The sequence below is a fragment of the Eubalaena glacialis genome, chromosome 5 (assembly GCF_028564815.1).
Source record: "Eubalaena glacialis isolate mEubGla1 chromosome 5, mEubGla1.1.hap2.+ XY, whole genome shotgun sequence".
In the NCBI taxonomy this organism is placed as follows: Eukaryota; Metazoa; Chordata; class Mammalia; order Artiodactyla; family Balaenidae; genus Eubalaena; species Eubalaena glacialis.
In genome coordinates, this window is record NC_083720.1 from 33864863 (window position 1) to 33892268 (window position 27406).

A 27406-nucleotide genomic window follows, 5' to 3' on the forward strand; every position below is an offset into this window, starting at 1 on the left:
TAAAAGTTTACAGATAGGTGGAAAATCACATACAAGTGATCTCAAATCAAGATTGCATCAAATTTCTCAGAAGAAAGACAGTGGAGCCCTTGCCTTACATAACTCTGTAGAAAAATAAATCAATCCTAGAATGTTATGCCTAGCCTAACTATCAGTCAAAGGCAGAATAAATATATTAAAAGACATGGACAGTTCCAAAATAATTTGCCTTCTGTGCATCCTTTCCTAGAAATTACTAGAAAATGTGTTCCACCAAAATGATGCAGTAAATCTAGAGAGAGAAAATAATATCTTAGCCCCCAAATTAGGGATCAAATGTAGGGGAGAACCAAAGGGAATTAGATGATGGTAAAGAGAAGTGCCATGTCAACAGCTGTTCACTATATCTAGGAAGCAATTCATAGTCATTAAAGCAAGACAATGAAGGGCTTCAGGCGAGCTGTCTTTTCTACCTACCCTTGCCCAAATGAATCATGAGTTGCATTTTATCATTTTGAAAATAGTTCAGTATTTATGAGAGATAACAATAGTAATGGATGAGGATAAAGAAAACGAGATTTAGAGAAATTATTTCTCTGAGTCACAAAGTACCTCATGGAGCTTGGAATCAAACCTGAGAAACCATATCCAGGGTACATACTTTTTCACAGACACATTGTATCAAAATGAAAATGCAAGATAGAAAGTAGTAGTGCTTTAGGATGAGAGATTATTTTTAAAAGAATAATTACATATTTTAATGTAAATATTTATAAAGTTTATAAAGTACTTTTCATAATATTTTGGTTATGATAAAATACTTTGGAAGGATTTTGAGATGGAGAGGTGACATGGGTCAAGTGAGTGGAGAATGGGATATCTGCCAGTAGTAATAATCAAGCTCAAATCGGGGTGGATGCCAGTAAATTCTCAAGATTCACTGTAAACCTTTTATGGTATTGGTAGGGTGTTTTGGAAGCAGATACAAATGACTTTTCCATTGCCAGTGATATAAGGACTGAACTACAACCTCTGATCTGCATCATTAACTTGACTTCAAGCTTTTAATGGGTGACAGATATGTCAGACTGATTTGAGCACTGCAGATGCAAAATCTACGTTCCAAAATTCTTTTCCTTTGGAGATTAAACAGTGTGAAGTGGATAAACTTTTTTAAGATGACGAAGTTTTCTCTCTTTAGCTGCAAATTTTTATCTTAACCGTATTAATTGGAAATGTTCTAAAATGAATTGAGCACATCTCTTCCATCTTAAGTGGAGTAGAGGAACGTATCTTGAACTTTTATTTTTCTTCTCATTGGTGTCTGTATTCTTCTCTTTGTGGAATATCAATTTGATAATGTTACAGAACTTTTTAAAAGAATGCATTTCACTGTATTGACAATTTCTCAAATAAATAGGTCCATTCCTCAAAACATGTTTAACTCTGTTTCATAGATTTTATGTTAGAAATAACATATGGGGGTGATGAAATCTGACCTCTTTGTGCAGCCATGGAAGTAACCAACTGTGAAGTTGGCAAACATCACTAATAGCAGATAAAGGAATGTTTAATTGAGTAACTGGTCTTTCTAGACCTGCTGGCTATTGTTTCCCAAATCTAAATAAATTGGGAAATGAAAGATGCCTTATAACCCTTTAGTAACTTCAGATATTCTACTCATAATAAAAACACTTAACACATTCAGTCACTTAGCTTCTTTATGTCTTAGTTTCTTCATCTTCAACAGAAATGAGGGGAGTGCAGTACCTGTCTATAATAATCACTGTAAGAATTAAATGGGCTAAGTGAAAGTATACAACACCTGTCACATAATAGATGCTCATTAAGTGTCCATTTCCCTGCCCTTCTCTAAGGGTTTTCCACCTTATAAAAGCAGATAATTCTATAAGTGCCTGATTCATGCACCATTCACAGGATCAACTTAAATGTCTATTTCCTTTTCCCCTTATATATAAGCTCTTCATTTCAAAAAGAGAAATAGGGACCTTACCCCTTTGTAAGGGATGTAATATATTTTTCTCCATTGCTTATCTGAACTGACACACTTGGACTTCTGCAGAGAAAATGATAATATCTGCCATTTACTAATATTACGAACATAGAAACGGAAAAGCTAGTCCATGCTAATAAACTCCTTCATCCTAGTAAACTTCTTGAATTTCTACTGCTTTTCTATGATAGCTCCACTTTCCCTGTAGAGTAACAGCTTACTCTCCATCAGGAATATTAACCTCCTAAAGAGTTACAGTGCTATCAAAACACACAAACAATAATTTGGCATTGTAATAACTTTCCTGTGTATATTACCTCTGTATCAAAGATGTTTAAATTTCTTTCAAATCTGAGAAAGAAGGGGAAATCTTCTATGGAAGTATTTTTTATTATTTTAATTGAGTACATTTAATTTCTGTCTATATGAAACCTCACTTATACTTTTTTGCAGTTAAATCAAGAAATTCTTTTTTAAAAGGGGGAGAAATGCTGAACTGAGATTTTAATTAATTTTGCCTTGATTATTTTATATCATCTTTAATATATGGAAATGAAACTTTCATTACACTTTACTTAAAGTATGTGTATTAACTTCTGAATCTTTTGTTTGCCCACTCCCAAATTCCAGCCTTCCTTCTACCCAACCTTTAATTTGAGAAAGTGAAAATATTATCAAAGTTAAGACTCTCTAATAAGGAGATGTGTTATATTTAAATGTTTAAATGATGATACACTGAAATATATAAACACATATACTATATGTATGTGTATCTATATATAGATAATAATACCCAAAAACCACACATAAAAATGTATGTACATATTTACAAATTAAATACATGTGTATATGTATCTACATAATAATACCAGATACCCTCTACCATTCCACTCATAAATATGCTGATTAATATCTAGATTACTTTTTTACTGACATCTTTTCTAATTAGTTATCATCTTAGCCATATTTGTATATATGTATTTAGGAAAAATTGTGGTTTTTACATAAATAGAGCAATCCGAATTCTATGTTTGCTTTTTTTTTTTAATTATTCTATTTAGAAATTGACATTGAACGTTGTGTGCGAGAATCAATCAACCTGTTTTGTTGGACTCCTAAAAGTGCTACTTACAGACAGCATGCTCAACCTCCAAAGCCAACTTCTGATAGCAGTGGAGTCAGAAGTTCAACACCTTATTTCTCCACTGAGTGTCCAGATCCTCCAAAAACAGATCTGGTAAGTAATTGCTGATTTAATTCATAAACTCTAAAAGAAGATGGATGTTATATTAGTATACTTAAGTATCAGTATTGTTCATATACTATTATCACTTATGTCTTTTTAACATAGCTATCTTCTTATATGTGATTGTATTCATACAACTATTTTAGGTCTTGAGGTCAACCAAAGGTGAGAGCTTAAGGCCTTCTCAGGTCTTTCCTATGCATGCAAACATCCTATGTTGGCATGGACAGAGTTCTAGATTCCCAGGATCCTGTTAGCACTTTCAAATCCCCCTATGGACATTGCGTTCCCCAGCTTTTAATTTTAGTTTTTAATTTTTATTGTCAGCTTCTTCTTTGCTCCAACTGTTATGGCCACCTCAGACAGCTACAATATTAAACAATTGCTGCTGACTCTTTTTGACAGATACCTCCAGAGAAAAGTCTCTTTGAACAGAGAGGGTTCTGAGTCAGGTCAAATAAAGGCAAACACTGTGAGGAGAGGTTTCTAGGGAACTGGAAGACAGGTCAAATAATCATAATTTCCTGAAATGATACTTTTTGGGAGCTCTAAAACCACTCTGTCCTGTCCAGTGGTTGCTAGACTTCTGGTTTGTGAGACTGTTGGTTTTTAAGGTGGAGCTGAGGAGAAGGAAATGAGAGTAGGGCAAACTAAAGCACCACAGAACTCACATTCTTACTGAAATAGAGGTATTTCTTTTGACTGTACTCCATAGATTGCTGCAGACCTTTGTTTAATTTCCAGAATTCTAAAAAGTTCATTTTGATCATCTTTGCCAGTATTCTCATTATGTTTTGGAGGAGCAGCTTTTCTGAGATCCCTACTCTGCCATTCTCACTGATGTCACTCATATTCTATGCTATTTGTCCACTAAATTTTAACTCCTGAGTGAAGCAAAAAGATTGAGAGAGAGTTGATTTTAAAAGCTCAAAAAAGGAATATTGACAACTCAAGTAATGTGAGACTTTCATTTTATGATAAAGTAAAATTTTACTAGGAAAAGTCACTCTTTATTTTAAATTTAAGTGGTTTTAAATCTTTTCCCTTACACCCTCGTCTGAAATGAGATTTTTGTTTAAAATGTCACTAAATTTTTGTTTGAATGTCACTAAACCCCAAGTCGCTTTATATATTCCTAATTATGGTAAGTCTCAGAGTTCTGGGTCAATTTGCTAAAACTTTGTGATATAAAACTAACTTTTCATAAGTATAAAATAGGTAACTAATAAGAACCTGCTGTATAAAAAATAAATAAATAAATAAAATTTTTAGAAAGCAACTAACTTTTCTGTGTACTCATAAGTCAGATATATTATCCCCATGAACAACAATACTAAGAATGGAAGAGAAGAATATACTACATTATTTACATGAAATGTTACTATCTGAATAATATTCAAGTTTTAGTTCACTTTTCTTTAGAATTTATTTCATTTTTTTATGATATATTTCAACCATAAAGAAAAATATAATGAACAGTATAAAAACCAATGCATTATTTTTCAACAATATGTCTGAATACATACTATAAAACAGATACCATTCTAGTTACTGGGGCTAAAGCAGTGAAAAAAGAGTACCTGTCCTCATAGAATTTGCATTTAGTGGAGGATATACAGATAATAAGCAAAAAAGGTAAACAATTAGTGTGTTTTTTAGATTCCACATATAAGTGAGATCATGTGGTACTTGTCTTTCTCTATCCTACTTATTTCACTTAGCATAATATCCTCTGGATCAACCATGTTGTCACAAATGGCAAGATTTCTTTTTTTCTTAATGGCTGAGTAATATTCCGTTGTATACATATACACCACACTTTCTTTATCCATTCATGTATTGTTGGACATTTAGTGGCATTTAGGTGCCATGGAGAAAAGTAAAGAAGAATAAGGATAAACAAATGGGACTACATCAAACTTAAAAGCTTTTGTACAGCAAAGAAAACTATCAATAAGACGAAAAGACAACCTAATGAATGGGAGAAGATATTTGCAAACCATATATTCAGTAAGAGGTTAATATCCAAAATATACAAAGAACTCATACAACTCAACATCAAAAGAACAAACAACCCAGTTAAGAAATGGGCAGGGGACCTGAATAGACATTTTTCCAAAGAAGACATACAGATGGCCAACAGATACATGATCAACATGACTAATCATCAGGGAAATGCAAATTAAAACCACAATTCAATACCCACTCACACCTGTTAGAATTGCTGTCATCAGAAAGACAACAGATAATTGTTGGCAAGGATGTGGAGAAAAGGGGACCTGCACACACTGTTGGTGGGATTGTAAATTGGTGCAGCCACTATGTAAAACCATATAAAGGTTCCTCAAAAAATTAAAAATATAACTGCCATATGATCTAGCAGTTTCACTTCTGGATATTTACCCGAAGAAAACAAAATTCATTTGAAAACATATCTACACACCAGTGTTCATAGCAGCACTATTTACAATAGCCAAGATATGGAAGCAACCTAAGTGTCCATCAATAGATAAATCAATAAAGACGATGTGGTATATACTTACACACACACATAGAGTACTATTCAGCCATAAAAAAGAATGAAATCTTTCCATTTGCAGCAACGTGGATGAAGCTTGAGGTTATTTTGGTAAGTGAAATAAGAAATTTTTCTTATTTGAAAGAAATTTGTCTTTCCCAGACAGAGAAAGACAGATATCACATGATCTCGCTTGTATGTTGAATCTAAAAGACAAAACAAACAAATAACAAAACAAAATGAAACCAGACTCATAAATACAGAGAACAAACAGGTGGTTGCCTGAGGACAAGGAGATGGCAGAAGGGTGTGTGTGAAATAGGTGAAGAAGATTAAAAGATACCTCCAGTTATAAAATAAGTAAGCCATGAGATGTAATACACAGCATAAGTAATATGGTCAATAATATTGTTATCACTTTGTATAGGGATAGATGGTTAGTAGACTTATGGTGGTGATCATTTCATAATGTCTGCAAATGTCAAATCACTGTCTAGTACACATAAATCTAATATAATATTGTATGCCAGCTATATTTCAGTTTTTAAAAGGAGAAGATGAAGAAGAAGGGCAATAGAGAATGCCAAGGAGGAGGATTCTGGAGAGCATTAGAGAAGAGTTGCTATTTTATGTGGGGGACTCAAAGAAAATCTAGCTGATAAGGAAACATTTGAGAAGAGAATCTAAAGGAAGTGAGAGAGTGAGTTATATACATTTCTTGAGAAAAAAATATTCCATCTTGCAAGTGCAAGGTAGTAACATGCTTTGTATGTTAGGGGAACAGTAAGGATACTATATATAGAATGGAATGAGTGAAGAGGAGTGTGGAAGCCATAAATTTACAGAGATCAGTGGTTCAGATCTTGTGTAACCTTAATACTTTGGCTTTATACCAAATGAGATGAGAAGCCATTGGAAGATTTTAAGCAGAGTGGTGACAGGATCAGACTTACATGTAAAAGGATTACTTTGGCTACTATACATAAAATAGACAATAGGAGAGGCAAAGGTAAAACAGGAGACCAAGGATGAAGCTATGATGGCTTAGAACCAAGGGGTAGCAGTAGAGGTGATGAGAAGTAGTGTTACCGAGTCCAAGCTCATACTGCTCCTGTACAACAGGCCAATAAATCGAGAGACAAGTTGTTGGAGCAAGGGATAGTGACTTTATGCAGAAAGCCAGCTGACCAAGAAGATGGTGGACTAATGTCCCAAAGAACCGTCTTACCCAAGTTAGAATTCAGGCTTCTTTTATATTAAAAAGGGAGGTGATGTGGTTGGTTGTTGCAAACTTCTTGATGTCAGAATCCTTTGTTCTTACCGCTGTCCACATAGGTCAGGTCATGATGTTCCTGTAAACCTCCAACAAGACAAATGTTATTCTCTGTTCTGCAACTTTTTATCTCTATGTGAATGGAAAAAGTGTTATACCTTTAAAGATCAGAGCCTTGAAAATGGGCTATCCTGTTTATTTCAGGCTGTAGGCAACATTCTTAACTTGCAGCAAAAGCAATAGAATACAAAGGTTAAAGTAAAAGAAACAGATCCAATATGGAGTCAGATTTGTTCTTCCCTATTACAGTAGTAAGTATATTTTGAAAACAGAACCAACAGATTTTGCTGACTCATTGAATGTGAGGTACGAAAGAGAGAGTAATCGCGGATGAATCCAAAGTTTTTGGCTGAGGCTAGAAGGATGGTGTTTTGGGTGTTCTCATTTGCTGATGTAAGGAAGACCATAGGAGGAGCAGGTTGGAAGGTAAAAATCAAGTGCTCAGTTTTGAACACGTAGATTTAGAGATTTCTACTAGATGTGCATAAGAATAAATACATTATTTTGTTAGTTTTATGAATAATATCTTCTAAGCTGTTATGTTTTCTGGTTGATTATTCCTGCTTGATTTTAGTTTATTTTACATTCATTTTATAGTTAGCAAACTCATTTGATTTTTTTAAAATAGACTTTATTTTTCAAAGCAGTTTTAAGTTTATAGCAAAATTGAGTGGAAAGTGCAGAGATTTCTCGTATACTCCCTGCCCCACACATGCATAGCCTCCCCATTATCTATATCCCCCACAGAGTGGAACATTTGTTACAATTGATGAACCTACATTAACACAGTATCATCACCCAAAGTCCAAGGTTTACATTAGGGTTCACTCTTGGTATTGTACATTCTGTGGGGTTGAACAAATATATAAATGACATGTATGCATCATTATAGTATAAATGCCCTAAAATTCCACTATGCTCTACCTATTCATCCCCCTTTGCCCTCAACCACTAGGATACAAACACTGATCTTTTTATTATCTCCATAGTTTTGCCTTTTCCAGAATGTCATATAGTTGTTTCCTCCATGTCGTGATAGCTCATTTTTTAGTGCTGAATAATAGTCCATTGGTTGTACCACAGTTTATTTAACCATTCACCTACTGAAGGACACCTTGGTTGCTTCTAAGTTTTAGTTATTATAAATAATGCTGCTATTAACATCTGTGTGTCATTTTTGTGTGGACATAAGTTTTCAGTTCCTTTGGGTAAATACCAAGTGTTTTGGAATTGATTCTCTTTTTAAATCTAGTAGATTGTAGAGTCTCTTGGATGTTTATATGGCTAATTCAATCAACTATAGATATGAATACATTTATCTCTTGCTAGTTACTACTTTTATTATTATATCTCTGATTTTATGTGTATGTGTGTCTTATTGCATTGCGTAGGACCTCTGGTAAAGTAAAATAAAAGTGATGAGAGCGGGTAGATTTCTTTGTACCTGAATTTAATGAAAATCCTTCTAATTTCACCATTAAGTTTGATACTATTTTTAAATTAATACTCTGAGTAATGAATTTCCCTTCTTCTTCTATATTATTAAGAGTCCTTGAGTGAGTGTTGAATTTTATCAAATTCATATTCTATTAATAAGGATTGATTAGGATCATCTTTTTTCCTCCTTTATTCTGATAATGTTTACATTATTAAAAATTTTGATATTGCATGGTCCTTGCATTTCTGAAATAAAGTCTACTAGGTCTCTACAAAAAAGTAATACTGACTATATTCAATTTGCTATTATTTGCTAGTATTGACTTTCTGCATCTATGCTCATAGGTGAGATAAATCTATAATTTTCTTTTCCTGTCTCTCCTTGTCAGTCTTTGATCTTAAGATTTTATTTCTCTCTCCCTTTTTTGACTGTCTAATCAGTTTGTATAAGAGGAATTATCTGTTTCTTATAGATTGAGTTAAACTTGTCTATAAAACCACCTGAGTCTGATGCCTTTTAACCAGGGAGATATTTGATTATCCATTCTTCTTGAGTCACTTTTTATAAGTTCACATTTGAAAATTATCTATTATCTACGCTGATTTTATTACAATCCTTTTTAAAGTATCTATTTTGTCTAAGTTTTTATACCCATTCTTTATATAAAATATTTTTACCTGTTTTAACATTTTACCTCAAATTTTTCCCCCTTTTCCATCCTAGTATTGTTTATTTGAAGTCTTCTTTGTTCAGATTTAAATGTTAGAATAATAGAAAGTAGATACAAAAAATTATGTATGTATGCCTTACAAAAGCATATTCATTAAATTTAGGATAATCACAATTCAGATTTACATACTATATATTCTATGTTAGATTCTATAACAGATTAAAAAATGGCTTTTGTAAATTTAGACATAAACTGCACTCTGTGACTTGTAGAATCAAAGCTTGAAAACAGCTCTGAGAAGAAAATTATACTTAACTTTAATTTATCCATGTGCCTATCATATTTATTCCCAGAAGCAGATGACTGTAGTAGAAAAAGCATGAGCTTTGCTATTAGATGAACTTAGTTTCAAATTTCAACCCTGTTCCTTTTTGGTTTTATAATCTTGAATAATTCACATAACCTCTCTAGTTTCCTGTTTGTAAAAGTGAGCATAATTATAATAATTCCTACTTTGCAGGGTTGTTAAGCACCTAATTCAGTATCTGGTACATAATAATATTAGCAGTCAAACAAATGATAACAATCATTATCACACATTTAGTAATTAAAGGTTAAATGTTTCAACTTTGAAACTATGCAAAAATTTTCTGAAAGTCTTCTGTATCTAAATAATTTGTACAAAAGAAGAGATGTTCTGGTATTCTACTATTTCCCCTCAGCTATGTTAGCTTTATTACTATCACTTTACATTTAGAAGTCACTACAAACAGTAAGGGGAGTAAGGGAGAGGGAGGCTGGCTTGCCACAGAAGGAATCTTTCAGGCATTTTTTCCTCAGTAATTTCAGTTTAAGATTTCACTTTGACCTTTACCTCTTAGTTTCAATACTATTTTGATCCCCAAATTGCCAAAAGAATTATTTTATCTAGTGCCATCGTCTTTCACATCTACTTTTCCTTAAATAGCTAAGACTCTGCTTGACGATTCTAACCACAGCTAATTGGGGGGCTGGGTAATATATATATATATATATATATATATATATATATATATATATATATATATATAAATGTATGTAACTGATGAATAGAATAAAATGGGTTTTTTGACAACTGAATATATTTTAGAGAAAGACTGGCCAGCACTGGATTTTTTTTAACCTATTTCTTTGTTAAATTTTAATCACCATATTAATTTATTGATGACTGGTATAAGTTAGTTGCATGTGCACTGTGACTAAGCAGGAATTATTATTCTTGTTTATAAACACAAATACTAGTCTGGGATTTTATTAAGTAAATTAAATTTTGTTTTGTTTATGTAATGTTAACTGTTTACATTTACTATTGTCGTAAAGTAAGCAAAACATTCATTGAATTATCCTCAATTTACAGGTATGCTTTAAGTATAGATTAAATATGAGTTTAGTGTACATGAAAACTTAAAAATACATTTGTATTCTTTAAGTTGGAGTAGCTTCTGAAAGTCTGTTATAAATACTAGTCTACAAAGTTTCATCTTGATAATAACACCACTGTTTTTTATAGTTTGAACAATTTAAAAATAACACTACAATGATTTATAGTTTTCAGGTACTCAGGTACAGTATTTTATTTGTTCCTAAACAAATCTCTGAAGTAAGTATTTTTATCCCTATTTTAGAGTTGAGGAAACTCAGAAGATTACTTAAAGCAAGTTAACTTTATCAGTAGTGTGTTGTGTTTTTCTCTCTTATTCATTGAAATGTATATATTAATATACAACATATCTTACTCTATAGTCATTGAGCACTTTTGTCATTTTCTTTTCTTTCCCTAGTGCACGTTTATATACACTCATACAATCACCTATATACCTGCTCTTAAATTAGTTGAAATGTTTTTACAATAAGGTAGAAGGAAAAGCAGTTATGTGACCTCTTTTTTTTTTTAAGGTATTTAATGTGTTGCTGGTGGTTTTCCAGAAAAAGAATTTTAAACCAGTTAAACCTCCAACAACAGTAAATGAAAATGCATAGTTCCCTTTATCCTCCACAACACTGGACATTATAATTAAACTTCTTTTGCTGACTTGATAAGTTTTTTAAATCTCATTTACATATGCATTTCTTTTATTACTAACAAGTTTAAATTTTTTCTTATGTTTATTAACCAGTTATACTTTTTCTGTGAATTGTCTTCAGATAATTCTTTGTCCATTTTTCTACTGGAAGGCATTTTTATTGATGTGTAGTGTAGTGGTAGAATACTAACATTTTGATACCTTTGGTACATACTTTTCCAGCTTGTTGCTTGCTTTTAAACACTTTTTTTTTTAAATTTTAACACAGGTTTAAATTTTTTGTGCATGTGATTCCTTCCAAGACATTTTTTTAAAAAAAATAACATTGGTTTATAACATTATGTAAGTTTCATGTATACAACATTGTATTTCAGCTTCTGTATATACTACAGTGTGCTCACCATCAAAAGTTTAATTTCCATTTGTCACCATACAGTTGATCCCCTTTACTCATTTTGCTCTCCCCTATCCCTTTCCTCTGGTAACTACTACTCTGTTCTCTGTACCTGCATGTTTGTTTTGGTTTGGTTTGGTTTGGTTTGTTTGTATTCTACATATGAGTGAAATTATATGGTAAAGAACATCAAAAGAAGTGGCAAAGCCAGGGAGGCATATCCTTAAACTCTACTAATTTAAGTTGATTTAATTAATCCTGAGCCCTTATACTGAGAAGAATGGAGCTAGGGGAAGATCTGAGTCTTTGGCAAGAAATGCCGTGGTTGGTTGAGAAGACAAAAACTACTCCAGCAAGATTTCTGAAGTCTATCTAATGTTAAAAAAGGAATCTTGATATGAACAGTCATTCCTAAGCAGAACTGATCCTCAGAGGGAGAATATCTTTGATCTGTCTCTAAGCTAAGTCAGGTTTTTACTTCTGTTAGTCAAAGAGAGAACTCCTCCAGGTTGGATAGAGCTAATGAGAACTTGTTTCTGAAGTTAAGGAAGTGAACATTTCACATTGAGTAGTCTGTCAGAGTCTGACACTTAGGACTGGCTGGGTTAAAATTATATGGAAAAGCTGTATGTATTAACATCATATTAAGGAAAATGAAGTTTAATAGATAAAGGCTTGCTATTTTTGAAATCTATACTGTTTGTTATTCTTTTGTGTTTAATAGTATAGCTGATTGTTTCCTGTATATATAATTTATCTTCTACTAGTCATTTATAATAGCCTGTCACTATATTTTAATCCATTTAGCATGATCATGAGGTTGCCAGATTATTCAGTTATTATCAGGTAGCTATTTACACTTGAGAGCTGCATTAAAATTCCTAGACAAATTCTTAAATTCTTGGTGATAAATATCCCCACATCCTTAGAAAAGGAATAAGTAATTCAACAATATCATATTGTTGTCTCAATTATATATAGATCTAAAGATAGAGAATATTACCAATCTACAATAGCTTGTTTTTACATGACTGTATTATTCTATTATGTATACATACATACACATACACACACACACACACACACACACACACACACAGAATGTACGTACCCTTTAGGACACCTATCTTTTTCTTACACTCCCTTCACTTTGTATTCCACTTTCTCCATTCCCCTGACAAAAGTCACAAATTACTCTTTTCAGTCCCTGATCTCACTTGATCTCTCTTTTTTTTCAAACATAATCTTTCATGGATTTTTGGTACACCCCAATCTTCTCGTTTTCATCTTTCCTCTCTGTTACCTTCACTCAGTATCTTTCACTGTCTTCACCTGCCCTTGCATGTCATTAAATATAGCATTCCTCAGGGATCTTTGTGGGCTTCCTTCTGTTCCCTCACAAGATGGATATTAGACAGTCTTGTATACTTCCATCAAACAGTGACCATGGCTTCCAGGTATTAGCTCCTGCTCAAGCTTCTCTTGTTAGCTCTAGGCGACCAACATCCGATGCCTGCTCAACACTCCACTTGGATGTTTCACAGGTAACCTAATTCAGCATGTCTAAGACTGAATTTATTTTCTTTTCCCCTTAAAGCTGCTCCTCCTCCAGCATTCCCTGTATCAGTAATCACCATTTTCCTTCCCTGACTTGTTCAGGTCAGTATGTAGATTCATCTTTGATTCCTGCCTCTCCTTCCGAATTCAGTTAATCAGAAAAACCTGTTCACAAATCTATTCACTTCTATTTCTGATACCATCATTTTAGTCAAGTTTACCATCATCTCTTATCTGCTTTCCTGCAATTTCCTGCATCCATTCTTCTTCCTCTTTCTTCAGACTTCAGCTACCATAATCTTTTTAATTTTTTTTTTAACTTAAAACAACAGTAATTTATTGTCTCACACTTCTAGAAGCTAAAAATCCAAAATCAAGGTGTTGGCAAGGCCAAGCTCTCTCTGTTGGCTGAAGGAGAGAATCCTTTATCTCTTCTAATTTCTGGTGTTTGCCAACAATCCAGTGTTCCTTGGCTTATAAATACATCATTCCAGTCACATGGCCATCTTCCCTTTATATGTCTTCACATCATCTTCCCTCTGTGCATGTTTGTCTCTATGTCCAAATTTCCCCTTTTTATAAGGACACCAGTCATATTGGATTTGGGCCCACCCTCAGCATAATCTTTTTTAACTAAAAATCTTGACAAGATTCTTCCCATTATCCTTACAATAAAATTTAAAATTCTAAACATGGTCTACAAGGCCCTGCACAAATCTTTCCATTGCCTACCTTATCAACTTCTTCTATCAGTGTATCTTTCCTTCTTATTCTTCTGTGCTTTAGATTTCTCCCAGTTTTAGGAATACCCTTTACATAATTCCATAATAAGATCTCTATAGCTGCCTACATTTCCTTTATTAAACTAAATTTCTGAAGAGTAAGAACTGCATCTTACTGATTTTTGTGTTCTTGTTGCTTAGTATAATTCCTGATGCATCGCAGCCTCTTAATAAATAAAATAATAACATACATTCTTCTCTGATAGTTTGTGGGTACGTTAAGGACCCCCAGGGCCTAATTCAATGCCCGAGAAATAGTGTGCTCTCAATATATATTTAGTTGAAGTAATTACCACAAATAAGGTTTTACTAGTTTACTCTCAGTTGAATAAAGCATTAAGCCACAACTCTTTATTCATCAGGCATGCTAGCTTTACCTACTTTTCCTTCATAGCATACGTTATATTGATAATTATATACTTATATATTTTATACTTATCTTTTGTTCTCCACTGTATCCCCAAAACCTATCACTGTGCCTGGCTTATCAATAAATAAATAACACCTAGTAATCAATAAATATTTTTGAATGAATTAACAAAAAGTTAATTCCAGTTAATCAGAGTTTTACTCTATTTCCTATGAGGCAATGTATCTAAAAAATGGTCTTCAAAGTATTCTATAATACTTGTTGAAAATGCATATTAAAGGCTCCACAGACATCCCATATCTACTAAATCAGTCTCCAAGGGTTGGCGCCTGGAATCTATGTTTTTACTCAAGTCCTTGGGTGATTCTTAATGTGATATGTGCATATAGTTTTCTCATGACTCATTTTTGAATCTAAACAGAAATGTTTCTTCATGGGGGAGGGGTGGGAACCACAATGATAAGACCTTCATATTTATGGTTATAGTGTTATTTTATTTTCTGCGTTTATTTTTTGTTTGTATTTTTTATACTAATTACTTGTTTTATAGTTATTTATGTCTAACCTTTTTGACCAGTTAACTTCCCTTTCATGGACCAAAATCGCCACCTGTTTCACTACTCAGCAATCTCAGCCTGCTCAGTCTCTGAGTCTCTACTCTTGTCTTTACTGCCAACGGCCAGCCCTCTTATAAATCTCTCTCTCCCTGGCTATCCCACCCCTGCTTGTTCCGCTTTGTGAGAGCAGTTTTTAATCAGTGGTACTAACATACAGCAGTGGAATTTCAAAGGCCTTTCATGTAGAAATAAAGTAGAGAAATTCATCTAGGACTCAAAAAACTTATGTTTCCTACTAATACTTTATGTTTTCTCTCTTGAAATCAGTAAAAATAACCCTATTGAATCAACTCAGAATTTATGTAGTGATTCAGGTAATAATTACAGGGTATTAATATATGAATAGGTATGATATAAACATAATTGTCATATAACATGGAAAGCATCAGAAATTGAAAGTGACACACTGTTCTCCTTGCTGATAACTTGAAAATATGAACAGTTTTGCTTCAAGAGAATAAATGTAAAGAAGCGAAATATTGGTAGGGATTAGGGAAAAATCAAGAGAAGACAATGATTTTTAAAAAAAAACATTTAATTTTACTTTTCCTTTTTTCCTCATCATTTTAAGAGAATTTTGACTGTTTTATTCATTCAGCAAACATTTGTTTTGAGCACCTACTAAATGCCAAGCACTTGATAATTTAATTTGTTAAGGGCTTTACAGTTGTAGAGAGGTTTTTACAGTCCTTATTTCATAGTAGTATGGACCGCATCTTTTCAAAGTATCTTGCTAACTGAGGGTACATGAGGCAAGGTGGCTGGGAATGTATCTTCAGTTCAGATGAAAGAGATGATCAACAGTGCCCCAGCCTTGCCCCCATTACAACCATGCTGTTCATTTTCCATTCTCAACTGTTGTTTAAAACACAGCCCCTCAAGTCCAGAGTTAGCATATAAACTTCCTTTCCTACAGTCTATCATTTCCAAGTTGGGGGTGTACTTTAATTCAATGCACCAGAAAACTGTTTTGGCAGATGGAAATAATGTATCAGGAAGGGATAAAAACATGTATTAAAATTGTTTGGAAGGGTAGGCTGAACCAAAATCTCAAATCCTTTGCTAAATGAAACAGAGTATAAATAAATAAATGTAACAAAATAAGTCAAGGGTAATTCTTTATTTCCAGGTCAAGAATATGTAAATTAATGATGTGCGTTTATTGCTTTTTCTCATTGACCCTTCATGTTTTTTCTCATTTAAAAAATCAAATTGTTTCACTACAGCAGTCTGAAGCTTGAAACATTTACATATTACATATCTTGTCGTTATATTTTTAAACATTTACTACTATCCTTTTTTTGTGAAGTATGAGAAATCAAAATTCACAGTTGCATATTAAAGATCTGTCTTCCTCTGAGTTATAGAAATCCCTGGGTCTTCTTATGCTAAATCATCAAATTAGTAAATGCCACTTTTCTGAATGTAGATACTTCAGTGTGCATCATCTGTTCTGAATGGAGCAGTGCCCTCTTAATACAGCAAGTGAAACAAGGGCAGAAAAAATGCCCAGAGCCAGACAAGAATCAAATAATGACTGAATGAGCACTAGATTTCTAGAGTGTACTGTATTGAGAACAATTTTGGGGGGCGGAGGTAGGGGCTGGATCTTGGGAAGGAAAAGAGAGATGTTTAGAAGTTTGGGGTAGGAGGGTATTGGGATGGAGTTCTTGATGGAAAACAAAAAAGAAAATAAATAAGAATTCTTGTCATCTTTGGTGAAAATAATAATTGTCATGATTTAGGGTAGAGAATCCTACTTAGAATTGGCCCAAGCCAGCAGCTGGACTGATCTGAGACACGGCACACTTCCCTAAAGACATCAGGGAGAGGCTTTGACACAGCATTAGCATATCTGCATTGCAGTCGATAGGAAGGTTATGCTGGTGACAGTTTTTATTCCTTTGCAGGCTGATTTAGTTCAGTATTGATTTGAGACAGCTCCAGTAGCAGTGTTTTTTCACGGGTAAGTCTATAGAATATATTTTCATCATGAAGAGTAATGGGCACAGATAGCACAATTCCAACCTGCTAATGAATATCTGGGGTCTTCCACTGAGATCTTTCTTATGCAACCTCAAAGTCCAGGGATGTCATTTCAGGTATCAATGACATTCCATGGCATTTAAAGAGAAATGGATTCTGGCACAATTCTACAGAAGGGCTAGCAACAACAGACACTGATGTTATATACAGGATTCAGTGAGTCTAATGATTTTCACAATCCCAGGATATAAATGTCCTGCTTTTGTCAGCCATTCACCCAGGATATCCTATAAAATATGCAAAATAAATAAACAAGCCTTGTTATATGAGAAATAAATCTACTACTAAAAATTCAGTTTGTTAACCCAATTTGTACAGGTGCTAACACAGAATTTAACAAATAAAGGTACATAATGACAAAAGAAAAGGCAGCTTTTATCTGCAGCATTCTCACATCTCCTAGAGAATCATTGCTAAAGGTTATTTCTTTCTTCATTTCCCGCGAAAGCCAAAATGAGCAACTAAACTGGAATTGTTTCAAAATACGTCTATCTGAATTATAGATTATTATTAAATTCTACAGAAGTTAAGTAAAACAAACACTAGCAAAGAATAGATAAGAGTCCTGACAGGCTTGATTTAATTAATATATTTTAAACTTTTATGCTTATCAAATAGATATTTGAATTAGTTTAAGATTAATAAAATGTTTTCTTGAACAAACTAAATGGTTTCCACTGATTCATATACCCTCTTATGGAAAACTAGATTCCCACATGTACTTACATCCATTTCCAAATCCTGTTTTCGGTTATATTCATCTGTTTCAGTTTCTTTTCCAGTACCAAGAGGTTATTAAAATTATAATTATGTCATACATTTGGCACTATGTTTCTATGTGAATTGTAGAATTGGCTTGTCTTTTTCCTTCCTCCCCTGAAAAAAAAAACCATTTTGGTATTTATATTGTGATTAAATTAAATTTATAAATAAGTAGAGAAAATTGGTATACAATATGGAGAGTTTATTTTTTCCAAAAGCAGGGTATGCTTTTCTATTTATCCATGTCTTTTAGTTCTTCTGTGGCATTTTAAAGGTTTCTCATGTATTTCTTATTAGCATTATTACTATTTTAACCTTTCTGTTGCCATTATTATTGGGATATTTTATTTCATTATATTTTCCAGCTGGTTATATATACAGAAAGACTGTTGGCTTTACAAACAGTTTGATATAGTGGTAAAGAACACAGACTAGAATTTTTGAACGCCAGCTCTGCCACACCAGCTACGTGACCTGTTTCCTTGTCCATAAAATAGAGATAATAATATTATATACTTCATAGGATTATCGTGAGTATTAAATTAGTTAATATATTCAGAACACTGCGGCACATAGTAAACACTAAGTTTTCACTGTTGTCATCATTATCACCATCATTTATCTGAGAGGCTAGTACCAGCTTCTGACTTTTTAATTTATTAGTCATTTGTTGGTTAATTGTTGATTATATATAGTATTCTTACCATTTATAGCATTATTATCATTTCAATTAAAGTAGCTTCATGTGTTCTAACCAATAAATTTATCATCTGGTTTTACAACAGAATATCTATTTTATTTTTTTCTATAAAAAATACTTTTGAATACATTGAAATGTCTGTCAATGTGGCCAGAAATGGCAAAGAAAATTTTTAAAATTTTATTACAGTATATAATTGTTGAAATATATCTGTACATTTTATAGTTACTATAATATTTTAAAGGTTTACTTCACCACAAGAACTATTGCCTGTAACTCTTTTATCAAATATTTTTCCTTTTCTTAGATTACTTCTTTATTGCATATTAAGTTGTATTAAGCCAAAAGGAGGATATGAAGACATTTTTTAACAACTTTAAAATAGAATATATCTAGAATAAATTTTGCAGAAATTTTTCCATTACATTATAGCTGATAATTTGTTAGTTGTAATTGCTGTTACATTTAACAGACTTTTTTTTTTTTTTTAATTTATTTTTTTGGCTGTTTTGGGTCTTCGTTTCTGTGCGAGGGCTTTCTCTAGTTGCGGCAAGCGGGGGCCACTCTTCACCACGGTGCGCGGGCCTCTCACTGTCGCGGCCTCTCTTGTTGTGGAGCACAGGCTCCAGACGCACAGACTCAGTAGTTGTGGCTCACGGGCGTAGTTTCTCCGTGGCACGTGGGATCTTCCCAGACCAGGGCCCAAACCCGTGTCCCCTGCATTGGCAGGCAGATTCTCAACCACTGCGCCACCAGGGAAGCCCCAAACAGACTTTTTGTAAATAAAATAATTAGATTTTCTTATAAAAATTATATATTTTTTTCATGCCCAATTTATGTTTTGGAATCTAGAACTCTAGTCAGATCCGAAATGAATTCAAAAATTAGTTTGCCCTTGAAATACTTTCATTTTCAATAAGAAAATATTTTTTAAGAAATGGGTACTAACCAATTGAACATCATGGAAATTATCCATTAGATTAAGCAGTTCATATTCTGTAATATTGTGTGTTATAAACCTAAAGTACATCTTGATGATCTCTGGCTTTAGCCTGGTTGTTACATATACATAACCCTTCTGATCTCATTAAAATCAGAATCTCTTGATTTATGTGAGAGAAGTTTGAAATACAGCTGAGTACATTATGAACATTGAAACTTCTGTATCTATATTCTTATAAGAATTGTCTGGAATGGTTTGTTGTGTGTTGAAATAAATGATTAGAGATTAGAGACAAGTAAGTATCCTTCAATTTTAAAGTCTTCTTTCTTCACAACTAGAATTTTGAATTTCCCTTCACTTAAGGTATCTCGATTGTATATCAAATAACAGTTGGTTGGCTGATACATGATATTAGCTGATCATTCCACCAGATATTAGTCATGGTAATAACAGTTAATACCACAAGCACGTTAGAGATCTCACCAGCCTTGTCCTTGGTACAGCAATAAGGACGAGAGAGGTAGATCTCTAGACTTTCTCCCGTGAGGATTTACTGAAGCTTCCAGCCAGAGAGTATTTTGGTTGTTTACTTGACTTTGGTTATATAGTGAGGGGAGTGATGGGGGAATTTCCCAAGTGACAAGGAACACATGAACAAAAATTTCCTTCTATGTATAAGGAAAAGAGTAAGAGTGAGAGAGAAGGGTGATGAAGTCAGTAACCCAGTTCAAGTAAAGGCTGTACCTTGGAAAGGTAGAGTTTGAGATGAGAATATCAGTTTGACTAAAATACCTCTTAGTCACCAGCTGGCTCTACTTCCTGCATTTCTGCTGCCATTGAAAGCTGACCGTAAAGTTCTATGTGGAATAGCAGCTCTGTCGCATTCCAGAAGGAAGGTTTCACAAGTTCTACCTTTTGGGAGCTCAGCTGAGTGGAGCCACTCTCATGTTTAACATTTCCATCTTGTTTACCTCAACCCAGGAAATCTGTCAGGTTCTGGTTTTATATGGAAAATTATTTCCAGAATCTTTTAGAAAATTGTATAGAGTAATACCAGAACCACCACTCCCCCCAACTCATTGCCATGTTGACCCTGTTTTTGATCCTTAAATCCCTATGAGAATTCTTCACTTACCTCCTCCATTTCTTCCACCCTCACTTCAAACCACTTTAAACTATGAAATGTTTCCCAGCTACTTGTCTTTGAAAGGCATAAGTTCTTATTGATCCAAGTTTATATAAGCATGTCATGCTTTATGAATAATACTTTACTAAGCCTCACAATTAGAATCATTCCTGAATCTCTTTAAGTAGAAACTCCTTTGGTGTCATTAAATATTATGTGTAGGTTTCTAACTTTTGTCCTAAGAGGTAAGCAAGAGTTTTGTGACCTATTAACAGTTGAAAATCAATCAGAAAAATATGTCATAGAATTCTAAAGCTAAAACAAACATAAGATGTCTGATCCTGCCCCTTCATTTTATACATGAGAAAACTGAGGCCCAGAGAGGTGAAATATCTCAAAGTATCAATATTGTATATCAAAGAGAAAATTACTTTCTTTACAGAAATTTAGCTTACACACAATTTTTCAGGAGCACGTCTATGAAAATTTTAGCATAAAATCCCTAATCACTGAAAAAATTCTATCTCCATTCTTCTTTGTGTTTCATATTCATGTACAGTATCTCTTTTATTTGAGGGAGAAAAATATTCTCTCTAGTATGACAGCTGTATTACACAGCTTCCAGAGCATGATAGTTTTATTTCAGACTCCATTTCAGATGCTATATTTCTATATCTTAGAAATAGTAACCTTTCCTATTTTCCCTAAAAACAAGGAGAAATGAAAATACTATAATGCCATTTAAACAATTTATTGTTTTAAATATAGGGATAAAAGTAGCTTTGCAGATTGATAAAGTTTTTGACGATAGTTTTTCTTTGTTAAAATTCCTTTGAGAGTGGTAGTTAATGTCTGCCTGTGCCATTTGCAAAAGCCTGTCCCTCCTCATACATGAGCTAGAAATATCTAGCACTAAGAAAGCAGAGCCTATTGTAGACATGGGGGAAAACAAGAATTGATGGATATTGCTCTAAAAAATCTCTACTTTATGTATTCTAAGCCTTGTTAATAGTTTACATAGTTTAAGATTTTCTCAGCAGTGTATATCTGTGCCTAACAAAATTAACATTTTTTCCTTTTTTCTTCAAAAACTGTGTATTATTTCTCATGACTTAAACTGCAGTTTTTATGTGGATAATTCCAAAAATATGATTCTCTAGCCATGACTTCTCCCAAACACCAGTTTATGTCTCCAACTGCATTTCAACACTTCAACTTGGTAGACCCTAGGCACCCTCAATTTTATACATCTACATCAGAACTTGTCTTCGCCTTATCTACTGTCTGTCACTGTTACTATCTTCTTTTCTCCCTTAATCACCCATGTCCAAAACATAAAAGCCATCGTTTACTCATCCCTGTCCTTTATCTTCCATATATTTTCTTACAATGCCTCTCATATATTCTTCCCCTTTATCAATACACCCAATTTTACTGAATAACTACTGAGTTCCAGGCACTCTGCTAGGTAGTAGAAGTATAAAAACAAACAAGTCCTAGTCCCTGCTTTCAAGGAGCTCATGGTATATTTATTGGAAGAGACCAGTATCAGTATGGAACAGGGGTTGTAAACCTGAGACACTCTGGTTACATACTTGTAAACTAAACTTTTAAAAATTCTTTCAAAATGAAAATAGCAACCTGACTGAAATTTCTGCCTTGTTCATGCCAGGATGAATTGAAACAAATGTGGAAAGGATTTTAAATGAGAAAGGCTTTATTCAGCATACCTCCTAGAGGTAGAACCGAAGCCCTAGAAGTAGAATCAAAACACCTTCCCCGTGTGTTTGATAGAGTTGCTTCACACAGAATATGCATGTAAAGCCCCACTTCTTTACTTGGCAAACTCCTCTTCATCCTTTTAATCTCAACTCAAATGTTACCTTTTTAAAGAAGTGTTCCCAAACTGTACACTTTCTCCTGGCAAATGAACCACTCCTTCTGTATCATGACAGAAACCAAGTTGCAGTAAGTTCTGGAGTGAATGAAAAGAAAGTGGAGATGAGAAAGTAGAGGGATAGTAGCTAGGGAAGTACTTGCCCCTTGGAGAGTAATTTTATTATTTAGTATTCATTCTTTATGTTTATCTTTCACTATGAATGGGAGAGAATTGGATGTATTTGTAGGCCTCGGAAAAATCTGTAGGCCAATACAAAACTGTATTTGTAGGCCAGGGGAATGACTGAAGGAAAAAAGAAGGTAATGAATAGAGCAAAGCTCTCGATTTCCAGTGTCATCACTTAATCTAAATCTTCATAAAATTCACTTTCTAACAAGTCTTTCTGCCTATCATTTTTCCCATCTCTAATTCATCCTTCAAAATATGGCCAAATTAACCTTCCTAAGATACTGCTCTTAACATGTGACACATTCCTCCAAAAATCTTATATCCTTGAGCTTCTCTGTCTTTCAGAGCCCTCATGATCTGTCCCCTACCTACTTATTCAATACTGTTTCCCTCTAATTCCCAGGATGATGCTCAGCTCAGTAAGACTAGTCTCTTCATTGTCTTTTTCATAGCCATTGACTGTAAGTTCTATACGAACAAGTATCTTTGTTTTGTTCATTAATGTATCCCAAGCACATTGCATGGTACCTAGTAGGTGCTCAGTAATTATTTATGGACTGTTTCCACGCTCATTCACACTTCAGAACTCTTACAGTTACCTACTTGTGCAACACTCTTCTTCCTCTTTTCTTTTTTTAATTAATTTATTTATTTATTTATGGCTGTCTTGGGTTTTCAGCTGCGCACGGGCTTTCTCTAGTTGCAGCGAGCAGGGGCTACTCTTCATTGCGGTGTGCGGGCTTCTCATTGCAGTGGCTTCTGTTGTGGCGGAGCACAGGCTCTAGGAACGCGGGCTTCAGTAGTTGCAGCATGCGGGGTCAGTAGTTGTGGCATGCGGGCTCAGTAGTTGTGGCTCACGGGCTCTAGAGCACAGGCTCAGTAGTTGTGGCACATGGGCTTAGTTGCTCCGCGGCATGTGAGATCTTCTGGACCAGGGATAGAACCCGTGTCCCTTGCACTGGCAGGTGGATTCTTAACCACTGCGCCACCAGGGAAGTCCCCCTCCTTTCTACTTTTCTAAACCTTACTGATATTTCCTGACTGAAGTACTACTTCCTCCACCTATATTTTGGTAACTACTCCCCATATTGTGTTTATTCTGTATTCTTATAGTATGTAGCTGTGATTCCATACATGGAATCTTATAAGAGAAGCAGTGTAATGATGTGGTTAAGAGCTCAGACTCCAGAGCCAGACTAAATTTGAATCCTGGCTCTGTTACTTACTGATTATGTAACCTTTGTTAAGTTATTTAACCTTTCTCTGCCCCAATTTCCTCATCTATAAAATGATCAAAATAATAAAACCTACCTCATAGAATTGTTGCAACACTGAAATAAGCTCATATATGTCAAGTGCTTATCATAGTGACCAGCACATAGTAAGCACCATATAAATGTTTTCTGTTATTATTGTATAGTTTGTTATTGCTTTTTTTTTTGATTTGATATCATTTATTACTTTAATACTTTGAAAAGTAAAGGCCCACATACACACATACACGTATATATATTATTGCTTTTATGTTAGTCTTTTTTTTCCAACCAGATTAAGGACTCTTTGAGGTGGAAATGATATTTTATCTCTCTCAAGATGGCCAGCACAAAGCTAGTAGATTAAATATTTGTTAATTGGTGATTTATTAAAAATTTAGACTGTAATAAGACTTTACCATGAAATTCAAGCTGCTTCATTTGGGATGTGATTTTTAATAACAACTTATTTTATATAAAGATCTACAGTCTACCAAACATTTTTACACTTATTATATCAATTGATCCTCACAGTAAATTCATGAGGTAAGTGTCATCCTTCTCACAATACAGCTTAGAAATGTAAGGTCAGAGAAGGTAAGCATCTTACCAACCTCTCTCTCAGCACTGCCACGTCTCCTTACTTCTTGCCTGCTCAGATAGGTATAGGACAGATTATTAAGTCTTCTGTGCAAACAGGCATTCTACTACAAAATAGAATGTCAACCACCCCTTCTTTCAGATATGTCCGAATCTCTACAAATGATTGTCTTGGGCACTCCCCCTCACTTGCCTCGTGAGGGAGGGGGGAGTGATTTGAGTGTCCAGAAACACCCACTTCTCTACCCTGTAGGATGAGAACGGAAGGGCATTTTATCTTGAACAAAGGGGATGCTGGGATGATAGTTGGAAGTAGTAGAGTAATTTCTGTCCCTTCTCAGCCCTGGGGGAGACATTGGTGGCTTTTGTTGGCAGTTTCTATTATTTGGTAGCAATTAGAACCTCTTTGTTTCAACCTAGGAACAACATCATTCAGCATCCTGTTACACATACATGCATTTATTTATCAAACATTTCAGCACCTTCTCTGGGCCAGACCCTCTCATCTCTTGCTATGAGAGATACAAAAGAAATCTAAGAAATTTAAGCTATTGATATACCTGGCTCTTTGTTGTCATCAGCATGTTTATATTGATCCAGTCTCTCTCCTAGAAACATGATATGTCACTTGAAAAGATCCTTGAGTAGAGTTTTGCTTTTATAAGTTGTCCTAAAGAAAGTTTATTTTCATCGTGTTGAAACATACATTATTTAATACATGATTAGCCCTGTGATGTTTCCTGCCTTGTAAACGTGCCTACTTTTGCTTTTCATGCTTTCTGATTTATATTTCCACCTTTCTTTTAGAAGATTATCTTTAGTGTTACAGGTGGTGTTCCAATTCCAATTATTCGGTGAAATTTAATAGTCTTTCTAAGTGTTTTTGCCCGAAATTAAGGTAGATCTCTATAGGAAATGTATGCAATGTGTGTCACTTCCTGTGCTGCCTTATTTTAGGTTCTAGAATTATAAAGTAGATATTTAATAAATGTTACTTTGCTTCCAAAGTGAAGAGATTTTAAAAAGACTCAAAGAACCAGTACTATAGACATTTTGAGGTCATCCTGTCCCTGAGAAAATCCCTCAAAAGCTTTAAGAAACTATCAAATCTATCATGTATCTTCTGAAAGCAGCACTCCTGGCCTCATTTATACCCAGGTACTATAAATATCTTTTGGAATCCTTAATTTCCAAGTGGCCTTAGAGAGGATAATTATTTATATTAAGATTTTATCCCTCCTTCTCACCCTCCCCCTAAACACACACACACACTCACACTCACAAACATACACACACAAAATAGCATAATATATGACAGTTGCTTCCTTCCATAATGAAGGGTGTTTGTTGTTTTGTTTTTAACCTTCTAATATACATTATGAGTATGATGACATACAGAGCTGTTTCTGAGTGCAGGATCTAAATATATTACTCTTAAAGGAAATACAATTCTTGCTAAGAAAAATATCAGCCATTTAGGCAGTAATCTACTAAGTAATTTCTACTATCTTACGTTAAACAAGGAAAACTTTATAATTATTTAGTGATGATAATGTAATTTACATTTGTGTTGGTAGAAGTTTGGAAAAGTATGTTAAATATTCTTCCACATAGCCAACAGGCTCTTTTCTCTAAATTCTTCATACATTTGATGAAGAGGTGGATAAACATCAGTTTATTCAAATATTTCTTCATGCAAAAAAGAGTAGTCCTTACCAATGAAACATTCCAGTGAACTTCAAACATTTTTTATTCAATTGTCTATATTAACTTTTGTGTGTCTCCTTTCTGAACTTGAATGAATGAAAGCCTGCCCTCCTTGCTGATCCTTTTTTTTTATCATTTTAAAACTTATCAGAATTTAAGAATAATAGTGATTTTATTGTTTTTCTTTAACATCTCTATATGTTTTCTAGTGCCAGATCTGATTACCTACAATGGTGAATGTGGCCATGAGTTCTTATTTGTGAAGCCTTTTTATATTTCTATAAATATTTGAAAAGAATTGTCTTCAGACAGATTAGATTCATAGTTATGAAGTATTTAAGAGAAGTATATAATAGTGCTGGTTGAAAACAATCTCATATTTTTATAAATGTTTAAATTTTCAAAAACAGGTCATGCTTAATTATTAAAATTTAAAAACAGAAAATCATTAAGAAAAAAACCATGTTAATTCCACTGACTCACAGATTACCACTCTTACCATTTCTATGCATCATTCTTATATATATGAAAATATATTTATACACACATGCATGTGTTTACACACACACTCACATAGTCACTATGATATACATCACCAAACTGGTATCGTGGTGAATTTATTGTTTTATAGGGTCTTCTTCCCCTTGATAATATATCCTGAATATTTCCTCTACTAAGTAGTATTTTTCTAAAATATGATTTTAATGCATGAATGGTATTTCTTTATATGAATTCATTGTTACTTATTTATCCTATCACCTTTTATCATGTGTTGACATTATTTCCAGTTTTTCATAATTTAAGAAAAACAATATGTGTTGATAAATATTTTTCCATACTACTTTGTACAATCTGTGATTATGTCCATGGAACAAATTTATAAAAAGAAATTTCTATTGCATGCATATTTGAAAGTTTTTAATGCATATTACCAATTTTTTCTCCAGAAAGTTTATGTTGATTCACACATCTAAAACATGTGTATTTTATTTTACTTATTGATTTTTATTGAAGTATAGTTGATTTACAATGTTGTGTTAATTACTATGTACAGCAAACTGATTCAGTTATACGTATATATACATTCTTTTTTTTTTAATATTCTTTTCCATTATGGTTTATCGTAAGATATTGAATATAGTTCTCTGTGCTATACAGTAGGACCTTGTTGTTTATCCATTCTATATATAAAAGCTTACATCTACTAACTCCAACCTCCC

General features: G+C 33.6%; 1 protein-coding gene across 2 annotated transcripts in view; it reads left to right on the forward strand.

Annotated features, from left to right (window-relative positions):
• The window catches only part of TBCK (TBC1 domain containing kinase), a 236208-nt gene that overhangs the window by 159928 nt on the left and 48874 nt on the right, over positions 1-27406 (forward strand). For both annotated transcript variants that reach the window (XM_061191187.1, XM_061191186.1), the window contains exon 23: positions 3055-3230. In XM_061191187.1, coding sequence (XP_061047170.1) covers positions 3055-3230 — 176 coding nt within the window. The remainder of the gene's footprint in view (positions 1-3054; positions 3231-27406) is intronic.